This window comes from Natator depressus, chromosome 17 (assembly GCF_965152275.1).
Source record: "Natator depressus isolate rNatDep1 chromosome 17, rNatDep2.hap1, whole genome shotgun sequence".
NCBI classification, from domain to species: domain Eukaryota; kingdom Metazoa; phylum Chordata; order Testudines; family Cheloniidae; genus Natator; species Natator depressus.
The window spans coordinates 6,565,905-6,590,484 of NC_134250.1; the positions used below are offsets into that span (position 1 = coordinate 6,565,905).

General features: G+C 36.9%; 1 protein-coding gene across 9 annotated transcripts in view; it reads right to left on the reverse strand.

Annotated features, from left to right (window-relative positions):
• The window catches only part of BCAS3 (BCAS3 microtubule associated cell migration factor), a 489,647-nt gene that overhangs the window by 412,888 nt on the left and 52,179 nt on the right, over window positions 1-24,580 (reverse strand). For all 9 annotated transcript variants that reach the window (XM_074974373.1, XM_074974376.1, XM_074974372.1 and 6 more), the window contains one exon: window positions 2,172-2,279. In XM_074974373.1, coding sequence (XP_074830474.1) covers window positions 2,172-2,279 — 108 coding nt within the window. The remainder of the gene's footprint in view (window positions 1-2,171; window positions 2,280-24,580) is intronic.

The following is a 24,580-nucleotide window of genomic DNA, read 5'->3' on the forward strand; positions in this document are numbered from 1 at the left end:
TAGTCTGCAATGTAGCTAATGCCCCATTAGGGCTTCAATTCGCCATTTTCCAAGCATTTTCAATCTGAAATAGTGAACTTTTCTTGGATGATAATAGAATCTGATATGTTCCAGAAAAACAACTACCCTTGATACAGCCCCACAACTTTGAAGTAGCTATTCCATTTTCACCACTTAGGAAAAAAAACATTAGCACCTGGAGAGAGTGGTTTTTTTTATAGTTGGGAGACTTTGAATGATGTTTTGCCTTTTGACTGTTTTTACAATTGGACTTTTCTTCTGCTAAAAAAAAAAAAAAAAAAAAAAAAAAAAAAGACTAGACTGGAAAGATTTACTATCATCACACTGTCCACAAGGGAACTTTAAATTTTTAAAGAGACAGTTGCACAGATACATACTGAACTCTTTCTGACAGACTGTTAAAGGAACAGTGACCTATTTTGTGAAAATTTTCTTTTATATTCTTAGTTTAACTTCTTCAGTTCAACTTAGTTATTTGATACTGTCCCATTGACTTTCATTGTGGATAGTTAACACTAACATACTATTTAGTCCTTTAATTCTACTATAACATCAAATTATATTACTTTATTGTGCTATGAAAATTACTTGTTTGTTCAATTGTTCTATATTCTAATGTTTCCCTCAACTATTCATCTTTGATTAATTTAGACACTGATATTCTCTATGGTACCATACTAGAGAAGTGTCTGTTTTAACAACATTTTTAGTGGTCTTTAGAATCCCCACTCTTTTATTCCTTTAATAATTTCATCATCATCTCCTTTTTCCTTCAGGCTCATCTTCTCAGTGTAGTTTGCTATTCTCTCTCCCCTTAAAACTGACAGTTATTCAATCCTGCCATTTCTTCCTTTACACAATATCCAAAATCAATCTGACTGTTGCCACCTGCTCGTCTCTAACTTTCTCAGTTCTCACTTTGCACCACACCCCATTCCTCAGTCTATTTAAAATGATGCTGCTAAAATCAACACAGTACAAAATATTTTCAATTCGAGCATTTCTTAATAAAATTACATTTTACATTTCTATAGCACCTTCCATCTTGAAGGATCCCAGGGTACATCACAAACTATACCCATAGCACCAATGAAATGTACAATTTCTCTAGGCCTGAGTTTCTCCATCTGTAACATGGGAATGACGCTGTTCCTTCCTCTATAAAGTACCTTCAGATATAAGGATGTAGAGTGCTGTAAAAAAAGTGTTAATAAATAAATAAATAAATAAATAATATGAGGTAGAGGGAAGTAGCTATCCATGCAGGCAGTACAATAGTGGGGATAGGAAAAAGAAAATTTTGGTAAAAGTTATCACAGCAAAATCTCTTATTAAAAGTGCCAAGGAATCATTTCTATCCTCATGCAGAGACAGACAGACCTGGGACTTTTTGTGTCTTTTGTCTGAAAACACAGTGTAGGATATTCAGTTTTATCTACCTCAGAAATATGAAGGGCTGAGTTAACCCTGACAGGATCTCAACCTGTGGTTCTGGAGAATCATGGTATTTCAGACCTGATACTTAGATATTTCTAAGCCATCCTCTTTCGGGATTTAGGTATTCAAAGTATTGTTATTCCAGACAAAAAACACTGCTTTATCTAGTTCCCACCTTCTAACACAAAGGAGTAGAATTATTATTTATACAACTCAGAATACATACGATGTCTTCATATATATTCTATGTATAGGAAGGCAGCGTGGACTAGTGGTTAAAGCAGGGAAATGGCGTATCAAGACACAAGGGTTCTGCCAACTCAGACACTGACTTACAGATGTTAATTGATTTAACAGCACTCTGCCCCAAATTCCCAATTCGCATAAAGGAAAATGAGGATACTTGACATTCCTACACACTAAGGCATTGTGACGCTTAAACAGTTCATACCTGTAAAGTGTTTGCAGATGGTCATATGCAAGGCACTATAGAAGTATTTTTGTCCTACTTCAAGTCAAAATGTTCCTTGAAAAGTGGAAAACCCAAGCTCTACTTTTGGCAGAACTGAGATGCCTGCATGATATTTTATAATCCTAAAGCCAGTCAATGTATAAAATGTAAATTATGCATGTTACTAGAGTTTTCTATGCAGCAAAAAAAAAAAAAAAAAAAAAAAAGTTAACATATAGAGAGAATGAAGGAAAATGTCTACCTTTTGTTGCAATGCAGATCATAAATAGGAGTTTTGAACTGTATGGATTTGACCATCTCTCCTGTTCGCAAAGAGTAAAGGTCCACACAGCAATAAGGTGGGCTTGTGCTGAAAGAATCACAGAAACAGAAGTTTAGATATTGTACATTTTAGAACACTTTTAAACCATTGTCTTATAAATATTAAAACCAAACTACCCATGATTTGTCCTTCTGTTCCCCCTTCTTAGCCCCTCCAGGCCTGATGTAGTAAAAAGTATGTGAAGACTATTCAAATGAAGCTCAACATTCTGGGCTTTTGTAAAATAAAATTGACAAAGTAGCTAGAAGAATAGCCTGAAGAGGTGTGGATATGCAGATGAAGGGCTATGGAAAGGAACATGACTTGGGTTTGGGAGGAAGTTCAGTTTGCAGAATATTTTGTTCAATCATTTCGGACTTTTGTATTATTATTAGAAACTGAATGACTCTTTTACCTATATCCCTTTTGGATTTTATTACAACAGTGTGGCTAGTAATGAACTTCTAGGATCTGAAATATCAGTGTTCAAGAAAGGCATTTCCTATAATTCTACACAATCCAGTACAATCTGTTGTCAATGACTAGCTCTCAGCACAACGCATGTAGTTAACTTTCTGGTGATAAGGTTATGTTCTAGTTAAAGGTATAAAAATGGATAACATCAAACTTATTTTCCTTTCAAGTTTGCAACTAAATGGGCAACAATAAATAATTCAATAATTTACCAGGTATGAGCAGCAGTGATAATTACAGATTTCAAAAAGCATAACCACAATGTAATTACATTGTAATTGCAGTGTAATTAAAAACAAGTTTTATAAAATGTAACCATTTTTAAATTAAGTTACACAAAAATACAGGCTATTTATATTACGGTAATAAGCTACAAAACAGGCTACAAAAGAGGTATCACTAAAAGCAGAGTACAACACATCACAACTTATTTCTCTGCACAAATAAATCTCTCCTCTTGAAGGTAAGATTTTTCTCCCATTTCAAACATACTAGAAAATACAGAAAGGAGGACAAGACAAGTCATAACATGATCTCACAGTTAATCCCCCCCAGATATGGCAAATGTAAGATATCATCGCTAGGTAGAGAACACAGTAATTAAACATTTATTAAAGCTGAAGTTTAAAATCAAGTTTACACAAGTTAAGAAGGAAGGTACTGTACATCTGGAGTCAGGCTTAAGTTATGAGAGACTACAAGTACCGGTTACAAGGTTCACAAAATACATACATAGGACATAACCGCAGAGACCCAGATTGGGTTGAATAAGTGATCTTGGATATGCCACCCATAGAATGTATTTAGAGTCCAAATCAGTATTGGTGGAGCGAATAGGTACATGGGTGGGGTGCATCCCTTGCTTCGTCAGGGAAGGAAGCGGGTTATTTCCCTGGCCGGCGGTCTCGTTTACTCGTCCTGGTACTGATGGTGTCCCGTGATGTGCTCCGTGTCGATGCCTCTGGACCACCTTATTATACTGGATCTTAGCCAAAAGGCCAAGCAACAACGTCTCCTTTTTGGTTCAATGATTAAATGATTTCAGCAAAATTTATCTGTGTGTCAGAAACCTTTTTTTTTTTTAATTAAAGATTTGCACAGATGCCTGTAGTTTAATTTAATTAAATAACCTGGTTATAAATAACACTGAGGTCCCTTTCCCAGCATTTCATAAATTTGCTTATTTCCAAAAAAACATTAATCCATAAATTCAAAGTTGTTGTTATTGGTATTTTTAAGAGAAATAAAATCTTTTAGTTTGGATTTTTTTTATATTTTTATTTTCTTTTAAAGTACAGTGAAACCTTCCTCGGTTGTACAAAACAAACTGTTCTTTGTGGAAAGGTAAGCTGAAGAAGAGGAAAGAGTATGTTATATAAGTGAAACAACAGCAGAAAAAAATATTCACTTTCAAACTAATTTAAATCTAATTCTCACGGGGCAAAACAAGTTTTTCCAAATTATTTAGGGACGTATTTAAACCTGCCAAAGGTCCAGTAATAAGAAGAGAGTGTCATTATGGGGTCCTCTTTCAACATTCTACATATGTCCCAAGACTTTTTGGAAGGAAAAGGATGAATGTGAGCCTCCTGTATTTGGAAAGGGAGAGGGTATTATTACACTGATTCCATGATATCCTCAACAGCCACAAACCTTTTCTGTACAGCCACAGTCAGCCAAGTATTTAATTTCACTGATCCCAAAGTCAGACTTCGGAACAGCGGATCTGACCCACAAAATACGGGTCACTTGACAAGTATGCAGTTCTAAATTTGGTCGAGCTATTTACATAGGATTTCACTCTAACACTTACTTAAATGGATACATATTACACTATATGGCAACAGTTGAATCACACAGCAACTTCTGCCATATAGACATGCAGAACCCACATTACATTTATTGTAGACTCTTGTTTAAACAGTACTGATCTTTTCAAATAGTGTGTGTTGCTTTTATCATTTTACTATAAATAAAACTCTACAGCCATTTCTTAATAAAAGGCCAAACTTTCTGAAGATAGAAAAAAGTGCCGAGTGTTACAGTATCAGAAGGGTAGTGGTGGTGGATACCATTTTACAAGCTGGAGAGAGGCTTTGATGTGGCAGTTTTCTTCTATAACACCTTTTTTTCCTCCAAGAGTGCATTAAAATGATGGCTATTTCTAGGTCAACGAATATGAAGCAGCACAAAGTGCCAGCTGAATAAACATACTAAGTATGGGTAAAGAGAGTGTGTTTCCTTTTCCGTATATCTGCTTTATTTTACACAATTCCTGACACAATACTTGCTTGTGTTTTGGCCTAGGCTGCTCAAGAATTTTTCTGGAGAACTAGGGACACAAATACGGCCCATTTCCTATCTAGAATCCAACAAGAATGCGGTATGCAAAATACGCATATACTGTTGAAAACCAACAGGCACACAAAAATTTTTTAAAACAGCAACACATAATTAACTCCCACAGAAATTCTTTCAGAAAGAATCATTTGCTCCAGGCACATACCTACGTTAATAATTAAAGGAGAGGGTACATCAGTGTCAACCATTTACAAGGCCAAAAGATGGGACACAACAATCAGTCACCTTCAATTAGCAGTCCATTACTACTAGAGGATGCTGGAAAGCAAGTGCTGATCTATTTGCCAACTTGCCTTGATTTAACTAAATCTGCTTCCTAAAGCCAATTTAACCATTTTGGTGCAAGTCTGTGCACAGAACAGAAGTGATTAAGGTTGATTTAGGTAAAGTCAGACTATTAATTCACACCTTTTGTTATTGCTGTGCAACTTGTGTGCACACCAACCCTGTAATCTTGATAATTAAACTTGGCATTTGGACATCATCATGAGTGAGATTCTCAGCATTAAAAGGCACTAGGTAAAGTAGTCAAAATAATTTGCTGCTAAGGTCCAAGCCAAGAGTCTAGTAATACAGGCTTAGCAGAAATAACAACTGTGTTTAGGAATGGGTAAAATCTCATGCAGCGTCTGGAACAAAAACAGCGCAATCTCTAATATCCCTCGGATCCTCAGGCTGGCAACGTGGTGTGCTAAGTACTCTATCTCCCAGATGTCTAATTGTTCTCTACTTCTTTTACTTGATGCCTACCTCTTGGCTGGTCATGACAATATCATTTTACCAATGTTCATGTAGATTAGCAAGCAGCTTTGGCTAAAACAAACAGCATCACGTTTAAAAGGAAAGGTTAACGCTGCAAGAGGACTGTGGCTTGGATCAAAAGTACACTGAACTTCGCCGGGCTTTGATTCAAAGCTTTCTTGCAAACCATACCTTTCTTCTCACCCACTATTGCACTGCTGCACATGGTCTGGCAAGTTGTTCCCATGATCTTCTATTTACTTTTGACACCCCCAAAATATACAGAAAATGTCAAATATTTTAGAACAATGAGAATCTGAAGATATTGGATCCAATCATCAGAATTTTTGAGCAGGAGCAGCAACAACTGAAGTCAGCGAGGGCTGCAAGCATTCCTCAAAGTTTTTGTACATCACACCCAAATTTTATATACAAAAACCATTAACATAGACATATACTTTCCTACCATCCTAAGACTCAGCTTAGACATTTACAGGTACATTTATAATTTTATGTTACAACCATATTAGACAATTTACTGAAATCCAGACATCTATAAAGTTTTGTTAGGCCAGTACATCTTGCATCTAATTCTACAAGAAGCTGTGCACCCTCTTATGAGATGCACTAAGGACCAGAAATAAGATTCTGGGCTAACTTTTCAAAAGAGCTCAGCAACCAGTTAACAACTAAGTTGTCCCATAACAAGTTGGTTAAAGTCTACAGGGGAGCCAAATTGTTTACTTTACTTGCTAATTTGTGTAAAAGCTACAAACTGCCTTGTCTGCACTAAGGTTTTACCTTGAATTAGTTAACCTGAGTTAGCAAACTCAAAAACACACCTTTTTTCCTTCTTTTAAAAAAAAAAAAAAAAAAAAAAAAAGGACTCAGTGGCCACTTGGATACTGAGCACTTCTGAAAATCTGGCCACTTCATTTAGGTGCTTACATGGGGGCAAAGCTCTCCTGAAAATATGGCCCTGATTCTGGGAATTACTGAAAATCTAGCCCCACCAACTCTTTTTCACGAAGCACTTAAGCTAGACCTTGAATCCAGGCTTATAGAGGTAAAGATATTTAAGAATATTAATCTCCTTCTTCCATACCACTTACTCCAAGCACATCCTTTTACTACTGGACTCTGTTATTACTAATATAGACAAAATACTAATATTCTAAGTATATTTATATTAAAAATAATAAATTGTGTGTTCAATAAGATATAAGAGGATAAACAGTAAATATTCAAAACATTATCCTTTACCAGAGACTCTAAGGATCTTGGAAAGTTTCCTTAGACAAAATATTTAATGTAGGAATAGTCTTCGCTAAGCAACCAGTGGCCAAACAGATATACACTCAAATCTTGAAAAAGTGTTTGAAGTGACACCAATTATGTTAACATAATTAACAGAAGCACATTTAAATTTGTACCACAGAAATGGAACAACAATTAAAACCTTCACTTCACGGACTGCATGGAAACAATCTTTTTCAAAAGAATTTGAGAACTTTTGCTTGAAAACCAGAACACGAAGTTGTGGAGCCCATGGAATGCAACACATCACAAAACTGAGAAGGTAATAAATTACTCCACTGTGTTTTCTTTGTGAAATAGATTAACACTAAAATCACCAACAGGTCATGTATGCTCCCTATTCTACTTACTCAGTGAACATAAAATACACTGGTTATTTAAAGGTCTACTTTGGATTAATTAAGACAACACAAGCTGATGTCCCCAGAAGACTATAAAACAAGTGAAGTTTGAGATAAGTAGGAAACCCTCTAGCTGATAAAAGATGACAGCCCATCCAGTTCTCCTTGGTCAGAAGAACACTGATCATAATTCGGTATCTCAAAGATAGTTATGTAAAGTAACACAAGGTGACAGATGGAGATCTTCAAACAGGAATGTGGAGACTGTGCTTTCCTTACCTGGGGTGGTAATATTCTTAAGTCTGTCAGAAATATAATACTAAAAATAATTCCGGTGGAGGATCCATATTTTTATTGTATCCTTGCTGTCCAGATAGATGCTTAATATAAAAAGATATGAAATGAATCGCTCAAGACTGAGAGCCCTAAATTCACCAATAGCACTTAAAAATGTTTTCCCTTAGTAAACAAAATGTAAGAATTCCATAAGGCTCTTGGGTTGTTTTCATTTGGTTTTCCCAACTCGTCACTGCACTGTGGAGATATTAGAAAAAAAAAATTCTAACTGATGCCTTGTACAGTTGGCAAATGAATATATCTGCGCATGTGTATTATGATACAGGTACCGTTTATTCACAGGTTGTTGTTTTTTTAAAAACGTGAGAGTCACTCAGTTTGTAGTAGTTCTGAGTGGAAAGATGAATGTACACACACAAGCGTACCATATAGAAAATATACCATCCATTATATAGTATATTTATATAGCTATAAAACTTAATGCAGCAGCAACCTGTTTAAAAACACTAAGAGAAATCCTAATTTTTATACCGGAATAGAAAAAAATTTAAGGTCAGCAAATCTTATGGTCTTTAAGAAAAGACCAAAGGACCTGACATAAGGCCATATCTTGTGCACAAAAAGATTTAAATAACCTGCTCAGATGGACAAGCTTTTTCTCATGTCACAAGCGTGACCATCCATATTAAAAAACAAAACAAAACAAACAAACAAAAAAAAAAAACAACACAACACCAGAGGAAAGCAGAAAACATGAAAAAGTTTAGTGACATAAGACCAAACCTTCGGGATGAGTAAAATCAGAATATACACTTTTCTGAAAGAGCAACCACTTCAGAAATGTTTCTGTTTACAGGAGACCTTTCCCCTTAATTGTCGAGCTTTAATAAAATTCCTGTTTCTGAAGGAAGGTTAATTTTCCATCATCTCCCTTTATTTTAAATATTGTACTGTCATTGCAAAGGTTAGGCTGAGGTCAATGACAACTGTTGGATAACTAGCACTTTTGATAATCCAGGCAAGTGTCAAAATCTGGATTTAGGACCCTAACTTTACATTCCTATTTTTGACAAATTTAGCCAGCTCATTTTGCCTCTGGACATGTATAATGCATAATCTCACTGACGAGACATACAAATGATAGCTCTCAGGAATAACAAGCAGAAGCTGTTTTATCAACAGCACATGTTGTATAATCCCCACATGTAGGGATGATGAACCTACATTATGTGGATAGAATCTTCACTGAGAAACACTATAATGATGCGGTGGGTTGTAATGGTACAATAACTGTGCAAATTAACTCATGCCCCCTCCCATCACTTTATTCTGGAAACCAGTGTTGTAACTAGATCACATACTAATAGTTGAAAATATTCCTGAGAACAAGGTTACAGCTTACTTTCATGATGTACTTAATAACTTTACATTTGCATACTAAAGTTTCCTTTTCCAATGAGTGAATAATTTAAGGTAATTAGGTTAAAAACAGTAATGACAGAATGAACCAAAAGTTATAAAAGTAAGAGTAGGTCAGGTCAACAGGACAAATAAGTGATCAACAACAAGGGCACTTGATGAGAGAAAACATGCTCTGATCAAGCAAAATGTAATGGAAATTGTAAATGCAGACAGAAATGTTTTCTTTATTAAGAAATCAAGACAATGAGGAACAGGAAAGATTATGGTCAGAGGAAAGGTCAGGAACATTAAACTAGAAGAAGAGTGGAAATGACAGAAACGAAGTACAGGAAAAACTATATTAGATCAGTCAGAGAAGCCCACAAAATTAAGATCTCTACCAAATCCACAGAAGACTGAGTTGGTGAGAACAAAAGAGAGAGAAAGATGTCAGGTGTATAAAAAAAAAAAAAAAAAAAGCTAGTAAAGTTGCAGTTGCTACAAAATATCCCTTCACTAAATGCCACAGATTCTAAAAGCTAGAAGAGGAGTGAAAGCTACCAATACTTCTCAGACTGAATTGTGGAGGAGAGCATAGATCAGCAAATGCATAACAGCGATTGTTAGACAGCTATCCCGAAGGAAGACTAATTCAAAAGAGGCACTCTTGAACAAAAAGAAAGGAGTTTCATTAAAGTAAGTATAGCATTCGGAGAGTTCAAGACCAGCACCTCCCAGCAAGTGCATTGGGGGAATTCTTTGCAATCTCAGCACTATCAATAAACCCTGCCACAAACAGCTATCAGAGGAAGTTGACCTTAATGCCTGGGAATCCAGAGGACTGTTTAAACCAAGAGACCATAAGAGAAAAGGAGAAGCTGTTTGTGTATCATCTGTCTTAAGTGAATGAAGGAAGAAGTCGCCTGCAAGCATACAGCAAGGCAGATGTAATGTAACTCGGTGCATAATTAAGGGAAGATGGAGCTAGATGTAATGTAATTCAGGATGATACAATTTCAGATACAGAGAGGGACATGTAGCATAGCAATGCTGGCACCTCAGGCAGGGATCAGTTTGCAAGCAGCAGCTGGAAAGAGGCTATTTACCTTCTTCATATAATGAGCGTCTATTTTATGCCCTAATGTGCAAGCAGCATAAACAGCAGGAAGAGTTCTGTATAGCTAGAAAAAAAATTCTTCCAGCAAGTACATCCAGGGCAAATAAACTTAAGATTTCTGTTTAATCAGTGTGACATTTCTAATAACACACCTGTGATCAAATGTGATCTTACGATTTTTTTATAATGTTTAGTTTTTAAATAGAAATCAACATTTAAAACAGACTAAATCATGACTCCATATGAGTTACTCTATATGACACAGCAGAGGTAAATGGAGCATCTTTTGCAAATGACTGATTTGTGAAAATTAGTAAGGGCCCAATGTAATCTCCACCAAATTCAATGGAGAGAGATGCCAGTTGACTTCAGTGAGCATGGACTGGGCTAAGTGTGCAGGCATGACAAAACAACAGACATGTCACCAACTGTAATCGGATCAGTTATTTTGATAAATGTCGTTTTGGTTTAAATATAACAGTATATTTACTAACATTTTGTAAAAAATAATGAAGTGTTAGAACCGCAATACCATACCTCGTGATAACACGCTATATACTTTAAAGGTCAAATCCCGCTTGCCTTACTTATGAGTAGTACCACTGATGTCTACTGAAATATTTCACACATTGGAGCTACTCTGAGAAATATTGTTAAAAAAATTGGAGCAAGTTTGTGTGTGTGGATTAGTAAATTTTATTGCATGTGAATTAGTAAATTCTACTTCTGTAAGTTTAAAACTATCCATGTGAATCAAGTTTCTATAGCTATTGCAACTCTGCTGTTTTCAGTTGCAAGCATCAGACATTTTGTCATTTCTCTCACAGAGTTATGACATATCTATCAATAATTCACACAAAACCAGAAAAGTATGAATAAAAAAATCTGGAAACCATTCTTTCCATTTGACAGCTGTCTATGAAAGTCTGTTTTATAATTTAAAAAAAAGCTCTTTTGCCATTACACTGTTTCAAAATGATGTCAGGTGGCCTTATTTGATTATTCTATTTTGAAGCACAATTTAATTTTCAGCAAAGCAATCTTGATTCTGTAAAAAAAAAAAAAAAAAAAAAAAAAAGAATCTAACTATTAGAATATGTCTGTCACTGCTCCAGCTCTTCCTGGACATGCTGAATCTCTTTGGTAAACTACCCTTCTATTAAGAAAGGAAATTTCTGCCAACAGCCTTTAGAATACTAGCACTCAATGACTGCATTACATTCTTTTAGTGATATTTTACTTGTTTAATACTGTCAGTGACACAAATTAAATTTCTTCAGCTCACAAAGCTCCTGTGTACAATATCTTGCTGGTGGTTTCTGTTTGTTTAAACAAGAGATACATATACTAGAAAGTTATACTGAAACAGTGCGTTGAAGAACTGCACATTTTTAAAGGACCTTAAAAGTAAAATTATATATCTTCAGGTCTAGTACGCAGTCTTTAGGATTCTATACATTTACAGAGAGATATGCTTTCTTAAACTACTGGTCGGATGCTATCAACTGTTAGTACATCATAAAAAAATATTTGACAAGAGATAGCCTAAGCATCACTTAACATTGCAAGTAACTGCTTTTAGTTATTTCAGTTACTGATTTCAGGTTTTTCCTCTACAGATCAGAGATTTTACTACTTTCATTCATGATATTTAACAGTCCTTCAACATTACGAAAAACGGAACAAGGTATTTGAGAAAGTGACATTTTCCAAGAATGTGCACGTAACAGTGAAACACAAAACAGCAGAGACATTTTAAACCTACCACAAATTGCAAGAAGCATGGAAGCAATTTTCTTATTTTTAAATAAGAAAAAGCTGCACCAAACAGGCATGTGTTACTAAATCCAATCCTTTAAATATAAGAAGGAAATATATTTGATTTGGCATTATATTATTTGAATTAGACTCCAAAAGATCAAGCACTACACTTGTATCCATCTTTATTAATTAAATAGAACAAATCTAACAAATAAGTACAATGGAAACTTCCATATCCTCTACCCCCATCCCTCCACAAATAGGGAGGGGCTAAATTCTGTCTTCATAGCTGGGCATACAGTGGAAAACTATAAAAAAAACCAGCCATCAGCTCGACAGAAACAGCTCTATAACGGGTAAATAGGGAACCTGAGTTCTACGTAGGAAAAAATAAACTATGGTAAAGGAACACCGTAGTGTTTGTGTGTGTGTGTGTGACAGCAAATGTTTGCAGAAAAAAAGGAAGTGGTGTGTGTTTGCCAAAACCCCAACTGCACATCTCCTGATACATACTAGATGAGCAACTGCATGCACAGTATTCAAATACACTGCTCCTCCAGAGGCCAGGAATGAAGCAGGCACAGAAGCATGCTTACATACATCAGTTCATGTTGACAGTTACAACCACGAGGCAAAAAAAGAGATCTGGAGAGTGGGGAAAGAAGGTAACATTGCTGTCCAAGTCCTTAGCTGACAATTCACGAGGCAGGTCAAGGTAACTCTAAGGCAGGGATTGGCAACCTTTGGCATGCTGATTAGCTTCCTTGTTATAAATTATGGAAGACAACTGTGTTTCGTTACCATGTTATGTAAATTATGTGCAGTCTATCGCTATCAAAAGCAATTACAGAAACTAAATTGTATTTAAAGACAAACTGCAAATAGATAAATGCAATTTACAGATAATTAAAAGATCAAGTTCTGTAACATTTTCCCCCAAAGTACAGAAGTTAAAATAAATATATTTTAAACCACACGTGTTGTCATAAATATAAAGGGAAGGGTAAACCCCTTTAAAATCCATCCTGGCCAGAGGAGAAATCCTCTCACCTGTAAAGGGTTAAGAAGCTAAAGGTAACCTCGCTGGCACCTGACCAAAATGACCAATGAGGAGACAAGATACTTTCAAAAGCTGGGAGGAGGGAGAGAAACAAAGGGTCTGTGGCTGTCTGTATGCTGCTTTTGCCGGGGATAGACCAGGAATGGAGTCTTAGAACTTTAGTAAGTAATCTAGCTAGGTATGTGTTAGATTATGATTTCTTTAAATGGCTGAGAAAAGAACTGTGCTGAATAGAATGACTATTCCCGTCTGTGTGTCTTTTTTGTAACTTAAGGTTTTGCCTACAGGGATTCTCTATGTTTTGAATCTAAATTACCCTGTAAGGCATCTACCATCCTGATTTTACAGAGGGGATTTCTTTACTTCTATTAAAAGTCTTCTTGTAAGAAAACTTAATGCTTTTTCATTGTTCTCAGATCCAAGGGTTTGGGTCTGTGGTCACCTATGCAAATTGGTGAGGATTTTTACCAAACCTCTCCCAGGAAGTGGGGTGCAAGGGTTGGGAGGATTTTGGGGGGAAAGACTTGTCCAAACTACGTTTCCCAGTAAACCCAGTTAGAGTTTGGTGGTGGCAGTGGAGATCCAGGGACAAGGGATAAAATTAATTTGTACCTTGGGGAAGTTTTAACCTAAGCTGGTGAAAGCAAGCTTAGGAGGTTTTCATGCAGGTCCCCACATCTGTACCCTAGAGTTCAGAGTTGGGGGAGGAACCTTGACACGTGTGTGCATATATTTTAAAATAAAATCATAATGTACCTACGTACTTGTGTGTTAAATCTGCTCTCCTCTTTCTTACTCTATCCTTTATGCTATCTATTAGCCTTTTACATCAAATGTAGTTAAAGGCATATGGCAAAGGATATGCCTACCTCTAGTGAAAAGATAGGTTTCAGAGTAACAGCCGTGTTAGTCTGTATTCGCAAAAAGAAAAAGGAGTACTTGTGGCACCTTAGAGACTAACCAATTTATTTGAGCATAAGCTTTCGAGAGCTACAGCTCACTTCATCGGATGCATAAAGTGGAAAATACAGTGAAGATGTTTTTATATACACAGACCATGAAAAAATGGGTGTTTATCACTACAAAAGGTTTCTCTCCCCCCACCCCACTCTCCTGCTGGTAACAGCTTATGTAAAGTGATCACTCTCCTTACAATGTATGATAATCAAGGTGGGCCATTTCCAGCACAAATCCAGGGTTTAACAAGAACGTCTGTGGAACAGTGGGGGGAGGGGGGGAGGAATAAACAAGGGGAAATAGGTTACTTTTTATAATGACTCAACCACTCCCAGTCTCTATTCAAGCCTAAGTTAATTGTATCCAATTTGCAAATGAATTCCAATTCAGCAGTCTCTCGTTGGAGTCTGTTTCTGAAGTTTTTCTGTTGTAATATTGTAACTTTCATGTCTGTAATCGCGTGACCAGAGAGATTGAAGTGTTCTCCGACTGGTTTATGAATGTTATAAGTTCTTGACACCTGATTTGTGTCCATTTATTCTTTTACGTAGAGACTGTCCAGTCTGACCAATGTACATGGATGGCAAAGGGGCACTGCTGGCACATGATGGCATATATCACATTGGTAGATGTGCAGGTGAACAAGCCTCTGATAGTGTGGCTGATGTGATTAGGCCCTGTGATGGTGTCCCCTGAATAGATATGTGGGCACAGTTGGCAACGGGCTTTGTTGCAAGGATAGGTTCCTGGGTTGGTGGTTCTGTTGTGTGGTGTGTGGTTGCTGGTGAGTATTTGCTTCAGGTTGGGGGGCTGTCTGTAGGCAAGGACTGGCCTGTCTCCCAAGATTTGTGAGAGTGATGGGTCGTCCTTCAGGATAGGTTGTAGATCCTTGATAATGCGTTGGAGGGGTTTTAGTTGGGGGCTGAAAGTGATGGCTAGTGGCGTTCTGTTATTTTCTTTGTTGGGCCTGTCCTGTAGTAGGTGACTTCTGGGTACTCTTCTGGCTCTGTCAATCTGCTTCTTCACTTCAGCAGGTGGGTATTGTAGTTGTAAGAATGCTTGATAGAGATCTTGGAGGTGTTTGTCTCTGTCTGAGGGGTTGGAGCAAATGCGGTTGTATCGTAGAGCTTGGCTGTAGACAATGGATCATGTGGTGTGGTCAGGGTGAAAGCTGGAGGCATGTAGGTAGGAATAGCAGTCAGTAGATTTCCGGTATAGGGTGGTCTGTGTGTATAAAAACATCTTCACTGTATTTTCCACTTTATGCATCCAATGAAGTGAGCTGTAGCTCACGAAAGCTTATGCTCAAATAAATTGATTAGTCTCTAAGGTGCCACAAGTACTCCTTTTCTTTCTAGTGAAAAGAGTTTACAGAAGTGCATCTTTGAAAGAGATTATGGACTACTATTAGTAAAAAGCCTTAGTGATGCCAGGAATTACTGTACTTTTTTTTGCCTCAGAACTCTTTACATACATAGTAAAGATGGAATAAAGTGAACCTGTTTTTGGAATTTAATGAATGTGGAGACGGAGAATTCATACAAAAGTACAAATATGTATAATATGTTACATTTCTCCTATTTAACATTAATATTTACCTAAAGTCAACTTTTAAACAACTGTTTGTATATATTTCTTCTTCCACCCAGCTATAGGAAGCAACGTGTGTGTAAGGGCAAACCTCCTCCTACAATGCTCTTTTCACATAGATAGTATAGTGAGTTATAACTATTCTGTACTCATAATTCAAGGATGGCTTTTTCCTCACAGTTTTATCACTATCCATAACTCACTAGCTGATACTTTCAGTCAAGAGGACTGGGCGTACAGACTCCTGTGAAGTTGTTGTAACTATCATTCCATGAATCAGTTGTCAAGTGCTGCTTGTAAGAGGCAAGGCCAGCACTCCCCTACAAAAGATCAAGTGCATCCACTTACTGTAACACTAGAACACAGTATGCACAGAACATGCATGCACCATTCAGTGATCACAAATGGCATTTCTCATAGTGGCATGAATGTTCACGGCATTTTATAAAAACACAGAATAAAAGGCTTCAAAAGGATTTCAATCTAAATTCAGACCAAATAAACAAAAGAGGGGAACAGTTCATGGGGGGAAGACAGTGAAGACTTGATGGTTCAATCATGCAGCAAGCAAGCTACATATCTGTATTCGTTCAAGTGTAATATCTGAAACTAAATAATCTCCATCCAGGAAATCATAAAGTTACTTAGCAATATATAGGTCTCCCATTTGTGAGACACTGGAGCTGCTAGCCCACCATAATATGCTATAATTGGGATCTATGAATTACAGACACATTTCAGATGCCTAAAGCAAAATATTATGGGCCAGATCCTCAGCTAGTGCAAACTGTATAGTGCCAGATGTGGCTCTTTATTTTTAAAAGGTATTGAAAGGGACCTTGAGGTACAATCAGTATATACACCCCTATACTGACTTGGCATCTACATATTTAAGAATGCTCATTACACCGTAAACCAATTATAAAAGGTAAGGTTATTTTCTGTTTCTATTAGCAAGTGCAGCAGATTCTGTTTCCAGGGGATACATGTACAAGGAAATTGTTTATTAACTTTCAGTTTGATGCAATGTACTAAAGAAGAAAAACCAAAAGCAACACACAGAAGTGGTTAAACTGTACAATGTACCACAATGCTTAGAACAAACTTTGGAAAACTCAGATTGCTATGTGTCACAAAAACTACAGTTCCATAAAGAAAATGCATTTAAAAACACCAAAGAAAAATTCTGAAAAAAAAAAAAAAAAAAAAAACCACTTACAGTGTAATTTCTCGGTATGCTGAACAATACTATACTTACAATTAATGCTCCTCATGTGTCACACAGAGCAAAGTAGCAGAAGATTTCTCAAAACAAGTTTAAAACATAAAAATTAGGGCTGGCGATTAACTCAAAAATATTAATCGCAGTTTTAATTGCGCTGTTAAGCAATAGAATACCAAGTTAAATTTATTAAATATTTTTGGATGTTTTTCTATATTTTGAAATATATTGATTTCAGTTACAACACAGAATGCAAAGTGTACAGTGCTCACTTATTATTTCTGATTACTAATATTTGCACTCTAAAAATGATAAAAGAAATAGTATTTTTCAATTCACCTAATACAAGTACTCTAGTGCAATCTCTATCGTGTAAATGCAATTTACAAATTAGATTTTTTTTGTTACATAACTGCACTCAAAAACAAAACAATATAAAAAACTTTAGAGTCTACAAGTCCACTCAGTCCTACTTCTTGTTCAGCCAATGGCGAAGACAAACAAGTTTGTTTACATTTACAAGGCATAATGCTGCCTGCTTATTATCTATAATGTAACCTGAACGTGAGAACAGGCGTTCACATGGCACTTTTGTAGCTGGCATTGCAAGGTATTTACATGCCAGATATGCTAAACATTCATATACCCCTTCATGCTTCGGCCACCATTCCAGAGGACATGCTTCCATGCTGATGATGGTCATTAAAAAAAATGTGTTAATTAAATTTGTGACTGAATTCTTTGGAGGGAGAATTGTATGTCTCCTTTTCTGTTTTACCTGCATTCTGCCATATATTTCATGTTGTAGTAGTCTCGGATGATGACTCAGCACATGTTGTTCATTTGAAGAATACTTTCGCTGCAGATCTGACAAAACTCAAAGAAGGTACAATGTGAGATTTCTAATGATAGTTACGGCACTCAACCCAAGGTTTAAGAATCTGACGTGTCTTCCAAAATCTGACAGGGATGAGCTGTGGAGCATGCTTTCAAAAGTCTTAAAAGAGCAACATTCCAATGCGGAAACACAGAACTCAAACCACCAAAAAAGAAAATCAACCTTCTGCGGGTGGCATCTGACTCAGATGATGAAAATTAACTTGCATCGGCCCGCACTTCTTTGGATCATTATGGAGCAGAACCCATCATCAGCATGGACGCATGTCCTCTGGAATGGTGGTTGAAGAAGGAAGGGACATATGAATCTTTAGGGCATTTGGCATGTCAATATATTGTGACATTGGCTATGACATTGCCATGCCGACACCTGTTGTCACTTTCAGGAGACACTGTAAACAAGAAGCAGGCAGCATTATCTCTGACAAATATAAACAAACTTCTTTTTCTGAGCGATTGGCTGAACAAGACGTAGGACTGAGTGGACTTGTAGGCTCTAAAGTTTTACACTGTTTTATTTTTGAATGCAGGTTGGGGGGGTTTTTTTGGTTTTTTTTTTTTTTACATAGTTCTACCTTTGTAAATTCAATTTTCACGATAAAGAGATTGCACTACAGTATTTGCAATGGGGGAATTGAAAAATACTATTTCTTTTGTTTTTTACAGTGCAAATATTTGTAATAAAAATAAATATAAACTGAGCACTGTACACTCTGTATTCTGTGTTGTAATTGAAATCAATATTTAAAAATGTAGAAAACATCCAAAAATATTTAAATAACTGGTATTCTATTATTGTTTAATAGTGCGATTAGCCAAACAGATTATTACAGTGTATAAAAGTATATATAGCTAAACAATACTTGTATCCCACTGAGACAGCAGCACTTTGTAGCGTTGTATTGCTGCATTTTGTGACACGTGGCATGCCTGTCACTGAAGTGTAAAGTATAGCACAAGCTGGCCTTTCAGCTGTGGCATGCCTCAGTTGAAAACCCAGAGTGCAACATGCTTTCCACTTCACTGAGACATGCCACATGTCACAAAATGCTGCTGTCCCATCATATTTTGGATTAGTTAATATAGGATAAGCAATATAATAAGGACTAATATAAAACAAATTGCAAATTCTAAAGTCCTTCTAAAGAGTGTCACACTACATCTACGAGGCGTTCCACTCTGATCTCTAAATTGGCCAATATTTAAATCATAAGTACACAGATGGACCAGAGGATTCAGGTCATAAAAGTGGTTTATTAGAACAATATTTTAACATTATCCAATTATATTTGTATATCTAATGACACTTGAGGATAGCTATCTCCCAAGACAAACATTTCACTTTCCATTTTTAGCTATAATGTATCTGGCAAACCCAACATAAAAATGTAATTCTTTATGATGCTGTGCTATGGGACATAACTACTGGGCCAACTTCTGCTCTTTGAGTGTAAGCAGATCAGACTTCTTTGTGAGCTGAGCAGATTTTGGCCGCCTTTGATCATTACATGAATGAGCATGTGTCTGTGAATATATATTTCTATAACTCTTCTAAGAATATGACCTAGGTTGATCTTGTGGCTAGAATATAGAGCTCAAATTTGGCAGATCTTGATTCCATCCCTTGTTCTGCTACAGATTAATTCAGTGGTAGTAAAAAATCTTAATTTATTTTACCCTCAAGTAATTTCTGTAGAAAACATCTAACTAAATGTAACCTGAGCCATCTGAGCAGATAGAGTTCCATCGTATAAACAAATTTGCAAATGTTTTACTTCTTTTGACTGAATGACAGACTGATCTTGAACTACATACAAGATATGATAAACACGACAAACAAAATGTAGAAACTTTCTGTATATTGAGAGACAACCACATGCCACAGCTTAATAGGAAAATATGGGATTTCTGGAAGCTGCAGCTCTAAAAACTGACTTTAATTCATAATGAAAGGTCACAACTATAGCCCAACTTTATCAAGCAAGCACAGCATTTTGTGGAGCCGCTTACAGATCTATAGCTATGGTAGGCCTGGCAATTTCAAAATCTGCCAATATACATAAAACCGAAAATCAGTCACACTTCTTTTGCTAGTCTGAAGCATATCTTAAAGACAATACTTCCTGGTCAATGACATTTGAGAAGTATTCAAAAGACTGGGAGAATTAGTATATATCACTATTGGTAAATACAATATATGTACATTAATTTGGTGTATTTTGCACATTATTTCTTCTCATATAGAATGACTAAGCTACAATCCCACCAAAAGCACAAAAAATAAGAGAGTCAAGAGAACTTATGTGACTTAAGAACCTGACGTGGGTTCTTTTGAAAATGCTACCCAACTCTTTGGAACTATTATCAGAATGTTATTTACAATGTCCCTTATGAGATCTACATAATCTCAAGGTTTATCTTAGACCTGAATCAATAGGTTTTCTTCTCTATTACATCAGAATTAGAACACAGTCTATGGGAGATTAAATACTCTCATTTGTGTGTATATGCTAACTACTTTAAAGTGAGCTATAGATAAAGTGCAGTTCTATCTTAAAACGTTCTGCTATTAGAATTGTATTGTACGGGTTCCGCAGCTATTTTGTCTCGCTGATTTACATATCACATTTGCTCTACCCGAAAAAAAACTAAAACGCTTTTTCTAACTACCAGCCCAACACATTAGCCTTGGGCTCGGATAGTCACACTCAGTTCTTATCATCTCACACACAAAACTTAATAAAAGTACCCCAGCAACATCTCTGCAATGCCACTCTCTGTAGGTCATGCCCTCACAATGACTCCTGTGTAAGCCTATTAACTTTAAACGGTATGCGAAGATGTCACTGGCAACTTAATCTGAAGACAGCAGGATTGTAAGACACTTCGTTATCTGCACATTATAGGTGGGACTGATAGCATCACCTATTATTAAAATTGCCTAACACTTTCCATTTTGGTTTGCAGTTGCTTATAACCATGCCAGGCTTGAGCTATTTGGGTTAAAATTTTCCATGCGGGCGTCTGCCTCAAGCTAAATATTTCTGGAAAAATTCAGCCAAAACGGTTCAGCCATTTCTTAGAACACTGTTAGGAAAACAGACATTGCAAAGAACAGGTCTCAAGAATTTTTCAACATGACCGAGACAAAGTTCTAGCATGCTTTGTAGCTGGGGCTTCAGATTTGTCAGAATGGCCTTTGTGTAAGGGATGTGCCTTTTGCTGTTCCTGTGAAAATCTGCAAAAAATTATAAGCCTTTGAAAAATCTTAGGTCATCTCAGTAGCAGCTTTTTAGAGTTTGTCACCTAAAATTTCCAAAGATTCCATACTTACTGAGCACGCTCAAGTCTCTCCCAGGTTTTATGGCAAAACCAGACTGCATATGCACCATCCCCACAAAGCAACTGAGCATGCGTAATCTCCTCACAGCTCCCAAGTGTGACCGGACTGCACACACGCTATCCTCAAAAAACAAGTGCATACGCCCCCTCCAGCCCAGGGATACAGGACTGAAGCCAAACCTTCCATAAATGCTGCTCCAACCCAGAATGGAGCCAGGCAGCTGACAACAGGGAGTCTGTCTCTCCTGAGCTTTCAATGACCACTTAAAGGCTCCCAGGCAGTGCACAGGAGGAAGCTGTCGGACTTAAAAGCTGAAAAGAGAAGAGTTAGACCAAGAAGAGGGAAAGGACTAGACTGAGAAAAGGAGCCTGGTGCGACTGAGTTGGGGAGTGGGGATGGAGAGAGAAAAACTCTGATGGAGTTGGGGGGAGGGCTGGTGTTGGCTGGGCAGAGAGACAGGGACTAGGTACTGCGGGGAAAGACTGGGAATAGGACAAGAAATCGGAGGTGTGGAAAGTGCGATAAGGAGCCAGGGTGGGGAAGAGAAGACTTGGGTAATGCAAAGTTGGAGGAGATGGGGGAGAAGAGGGTCACACTTTGTGGGGACTGTGCAGAAGAGCGTAACCATTAGAGTCCGCTCGCCTCCAGAGCATGGAATGGAAGCCAAGATTGTGGAGTCTCACCAGTCCTCTGCTGTCAACAAATATCTGTGAAACCCACTGGCAACATTTGCCATCCCTCTCTAGTGCTGTTCCACATAAAAGAGGACAACCTACTGCTGCTGTCAGATACTCTGTCAGCTCAAGCGGCAGAGCTCTGTGTAACCAGTCTACAGGTTCCAACCCAGACGATGAACTATGCATGTGCTAGCATGACACTCCACATGATTAATTTTTTTTTAAAAGCTAAGTAATTACACACACAAAACTAAAGAACATTAAGGTTCCAAATTCAAGCACTCAAAAACTAGGATATGCCAGAATTAAGGTGGCCTGTGCATCCTTAATTTGCCCCCCTTGCACACACGCTGCATTATACAGTCTTTAATTATATACCATTTTTTCCAAAGAATCCCCAGGGAATGAGACAGCCGATTGCAAGAGAAAGGAGGGTCTCATGGTGAAGGCAGTTGAATGCCGCACTGAAGAACTGGATTCTATCCCTGCCTCTGCCAGAGTTCCTGTGTGATGTTGCTCAAGTCACTTAAATCAAACTTTTCACATGCAGTCACTAATTGTGTGCACCTCATTTTCTGTGTGCCTGATTGAGATCCTGAGGTCTGAGTTGCACAAGTGCTGAGCATCTGGGAACAGATTTTTTAAAGGTATTTAGGTGCCTAACTCTTATGGATTTCACTGCGAGTCTGGCACCTAAATATTTTTTTTAATCTGTCCCTCACAGTTGCAGCTGAAGTCAATAGGAATTGTTCTTTGAATATATAAAGTGTTATAGAACGCTAACTAAGCATTTTGAAAAATCAAGTCTTGGGGGGCCTCAAACTGGGCTCCCAAAAATCAGTGACAACTTTTAACCATAAATCACTCCGTGCCTCAGATACCCATGTATATAATGTGGATAACAGCATCTCCCCTTCTCACAGGTGTGCTGTGAAAATAAATTCATTAAAAATTGTGAAGCATGCAGATACTATAGTGATGAGTACCATAGGAAAGCCTGGGAGGAAATTAATAACTCTGTCTTCAGAGTAGGATCTGAATAAGTGTAAAATAAATAAGGCACAGGGCCACGCAATGAACAATGAGAAAAGAAAGTATTGAACAAGGTGCTCATTAAGTGTCATTTTGAGCACTGATAATGGGGCGGGGTGCTGTGATCATGTAATTAAAGACTATCATAATGCATACACACAACGGGGCCAAATTAAAGTTGCACAGACAACCTTCATTCTGGCTTTTCCTAGCTTTTGAGTACTTGGACTTTGCAACCTTAATAATGTTCTTTTAGTGCATTTTTTTGTGGTTTATTCTACATAAATATGAGAAATCTCTTCTAAGTGACATTTCCAATATATTATCGAGTCACAATCTAAACAGAAGGAACAGGCAGCATTTATATTTTTAGCCATTTTAAAAGTGTCTTATCTTATTACTCTTTTACAGTGCAGAAGACAATTGGATATCTTGAGTCAACGGGTTCATAAGTAAGTCTGCTGTACTATCTTAATGTATGTATAATTTTATAAAACTTTTAAATAGCCACCAAGATCTATCTATTCGGTTAAAGTCAACAGCAATTGTAATATTTCAAATATCGTGTCAAGAATAAAAAGTTACTACTGAGGAATTATACCAGAGATGTAAAGTTTTACAGAATTCCAGTCATTACATTTTTCATGACCATTTGCCTCACCTCAGAGTGATTTAAACAACACAGTTTTAATCCACAAAATGAACATTTGTGCCCAGCAAACCCTTGGTATAATTGGGTACAATTCTGAAAGCCAGTACTCCAAAGACACTGCTTTAGGAGACAAAACACCAGGTAGTGACAGAAACAAAGCTCAACTACTACTGAGCTTATTTATGTGACAAATATTGCACAAGTGGCTGCATTTGTATAATGCTAAGACACTGGGGCAAATTCATTCGGCTTGCTAACAAGTATATTAAAAAAAGAGTAAGAATTAACATTTAGCCTTACACTTTTATATAAAACATTTTCAATTTACCTTTTAAACATATTTTGAGAAAGTAACTCACAGACTAATGTTAGTACTCACAGAATAAAATCTTTACATCATCCTTGAGATTTCGAGCATGGCTATTTTGCAATGTACTTTAAAAGTTATTCTTACAGGTGGTGGTAATATTACACAAAAACCAACCCTAAAACACATATTAAGTGAAGAAAATACTATCCTGAAAAAGCTTCTTTGGGTCTATGTCACATTGATTTATAACAGTTATTTCTAAGACAGACAAAAACACACAGATGCAAACAATTACTCTATTTTTGTAGGCAACAAGTGAGGTGGGTGGTAACTGAGAAATTTTGAAAAATCCTGTCACAATATTCCATTTTTTTCTTAAGTAACCCTCATCACACAACAAACGCTCGCCACATCAGAGACTTTCCAGGGCCTGAAGGGCCGCTTTGATTCCAGACCGCTGCAGGCATTAGTGGGGACGTAATTAGGGTAAAAAGTTCAACCACAATTCCATGTCTAGAGTGCTGCCAGAAATAAATTTCCTCTTATTCACTGGTTTCTACTGTACCCTCCCTGAGAACCATATTGAAAACACATTTATCTTTGTAGAGTTTGTTCCTCTTCTAATTAATAGTATAGCATTTACACTATTTAATAATTTAAAGCAGAATTTAAAGTGGTTCTAGAACCAGCAACTTTGCCTGTAATGGCGCTCTGTAGTATCTTTTCCCTGTACTGCTTCTTTTGTCAAGTGACTCAGGTAAGGTATGCACTACAGCTGTTTGTATTTGGCTATGCATTG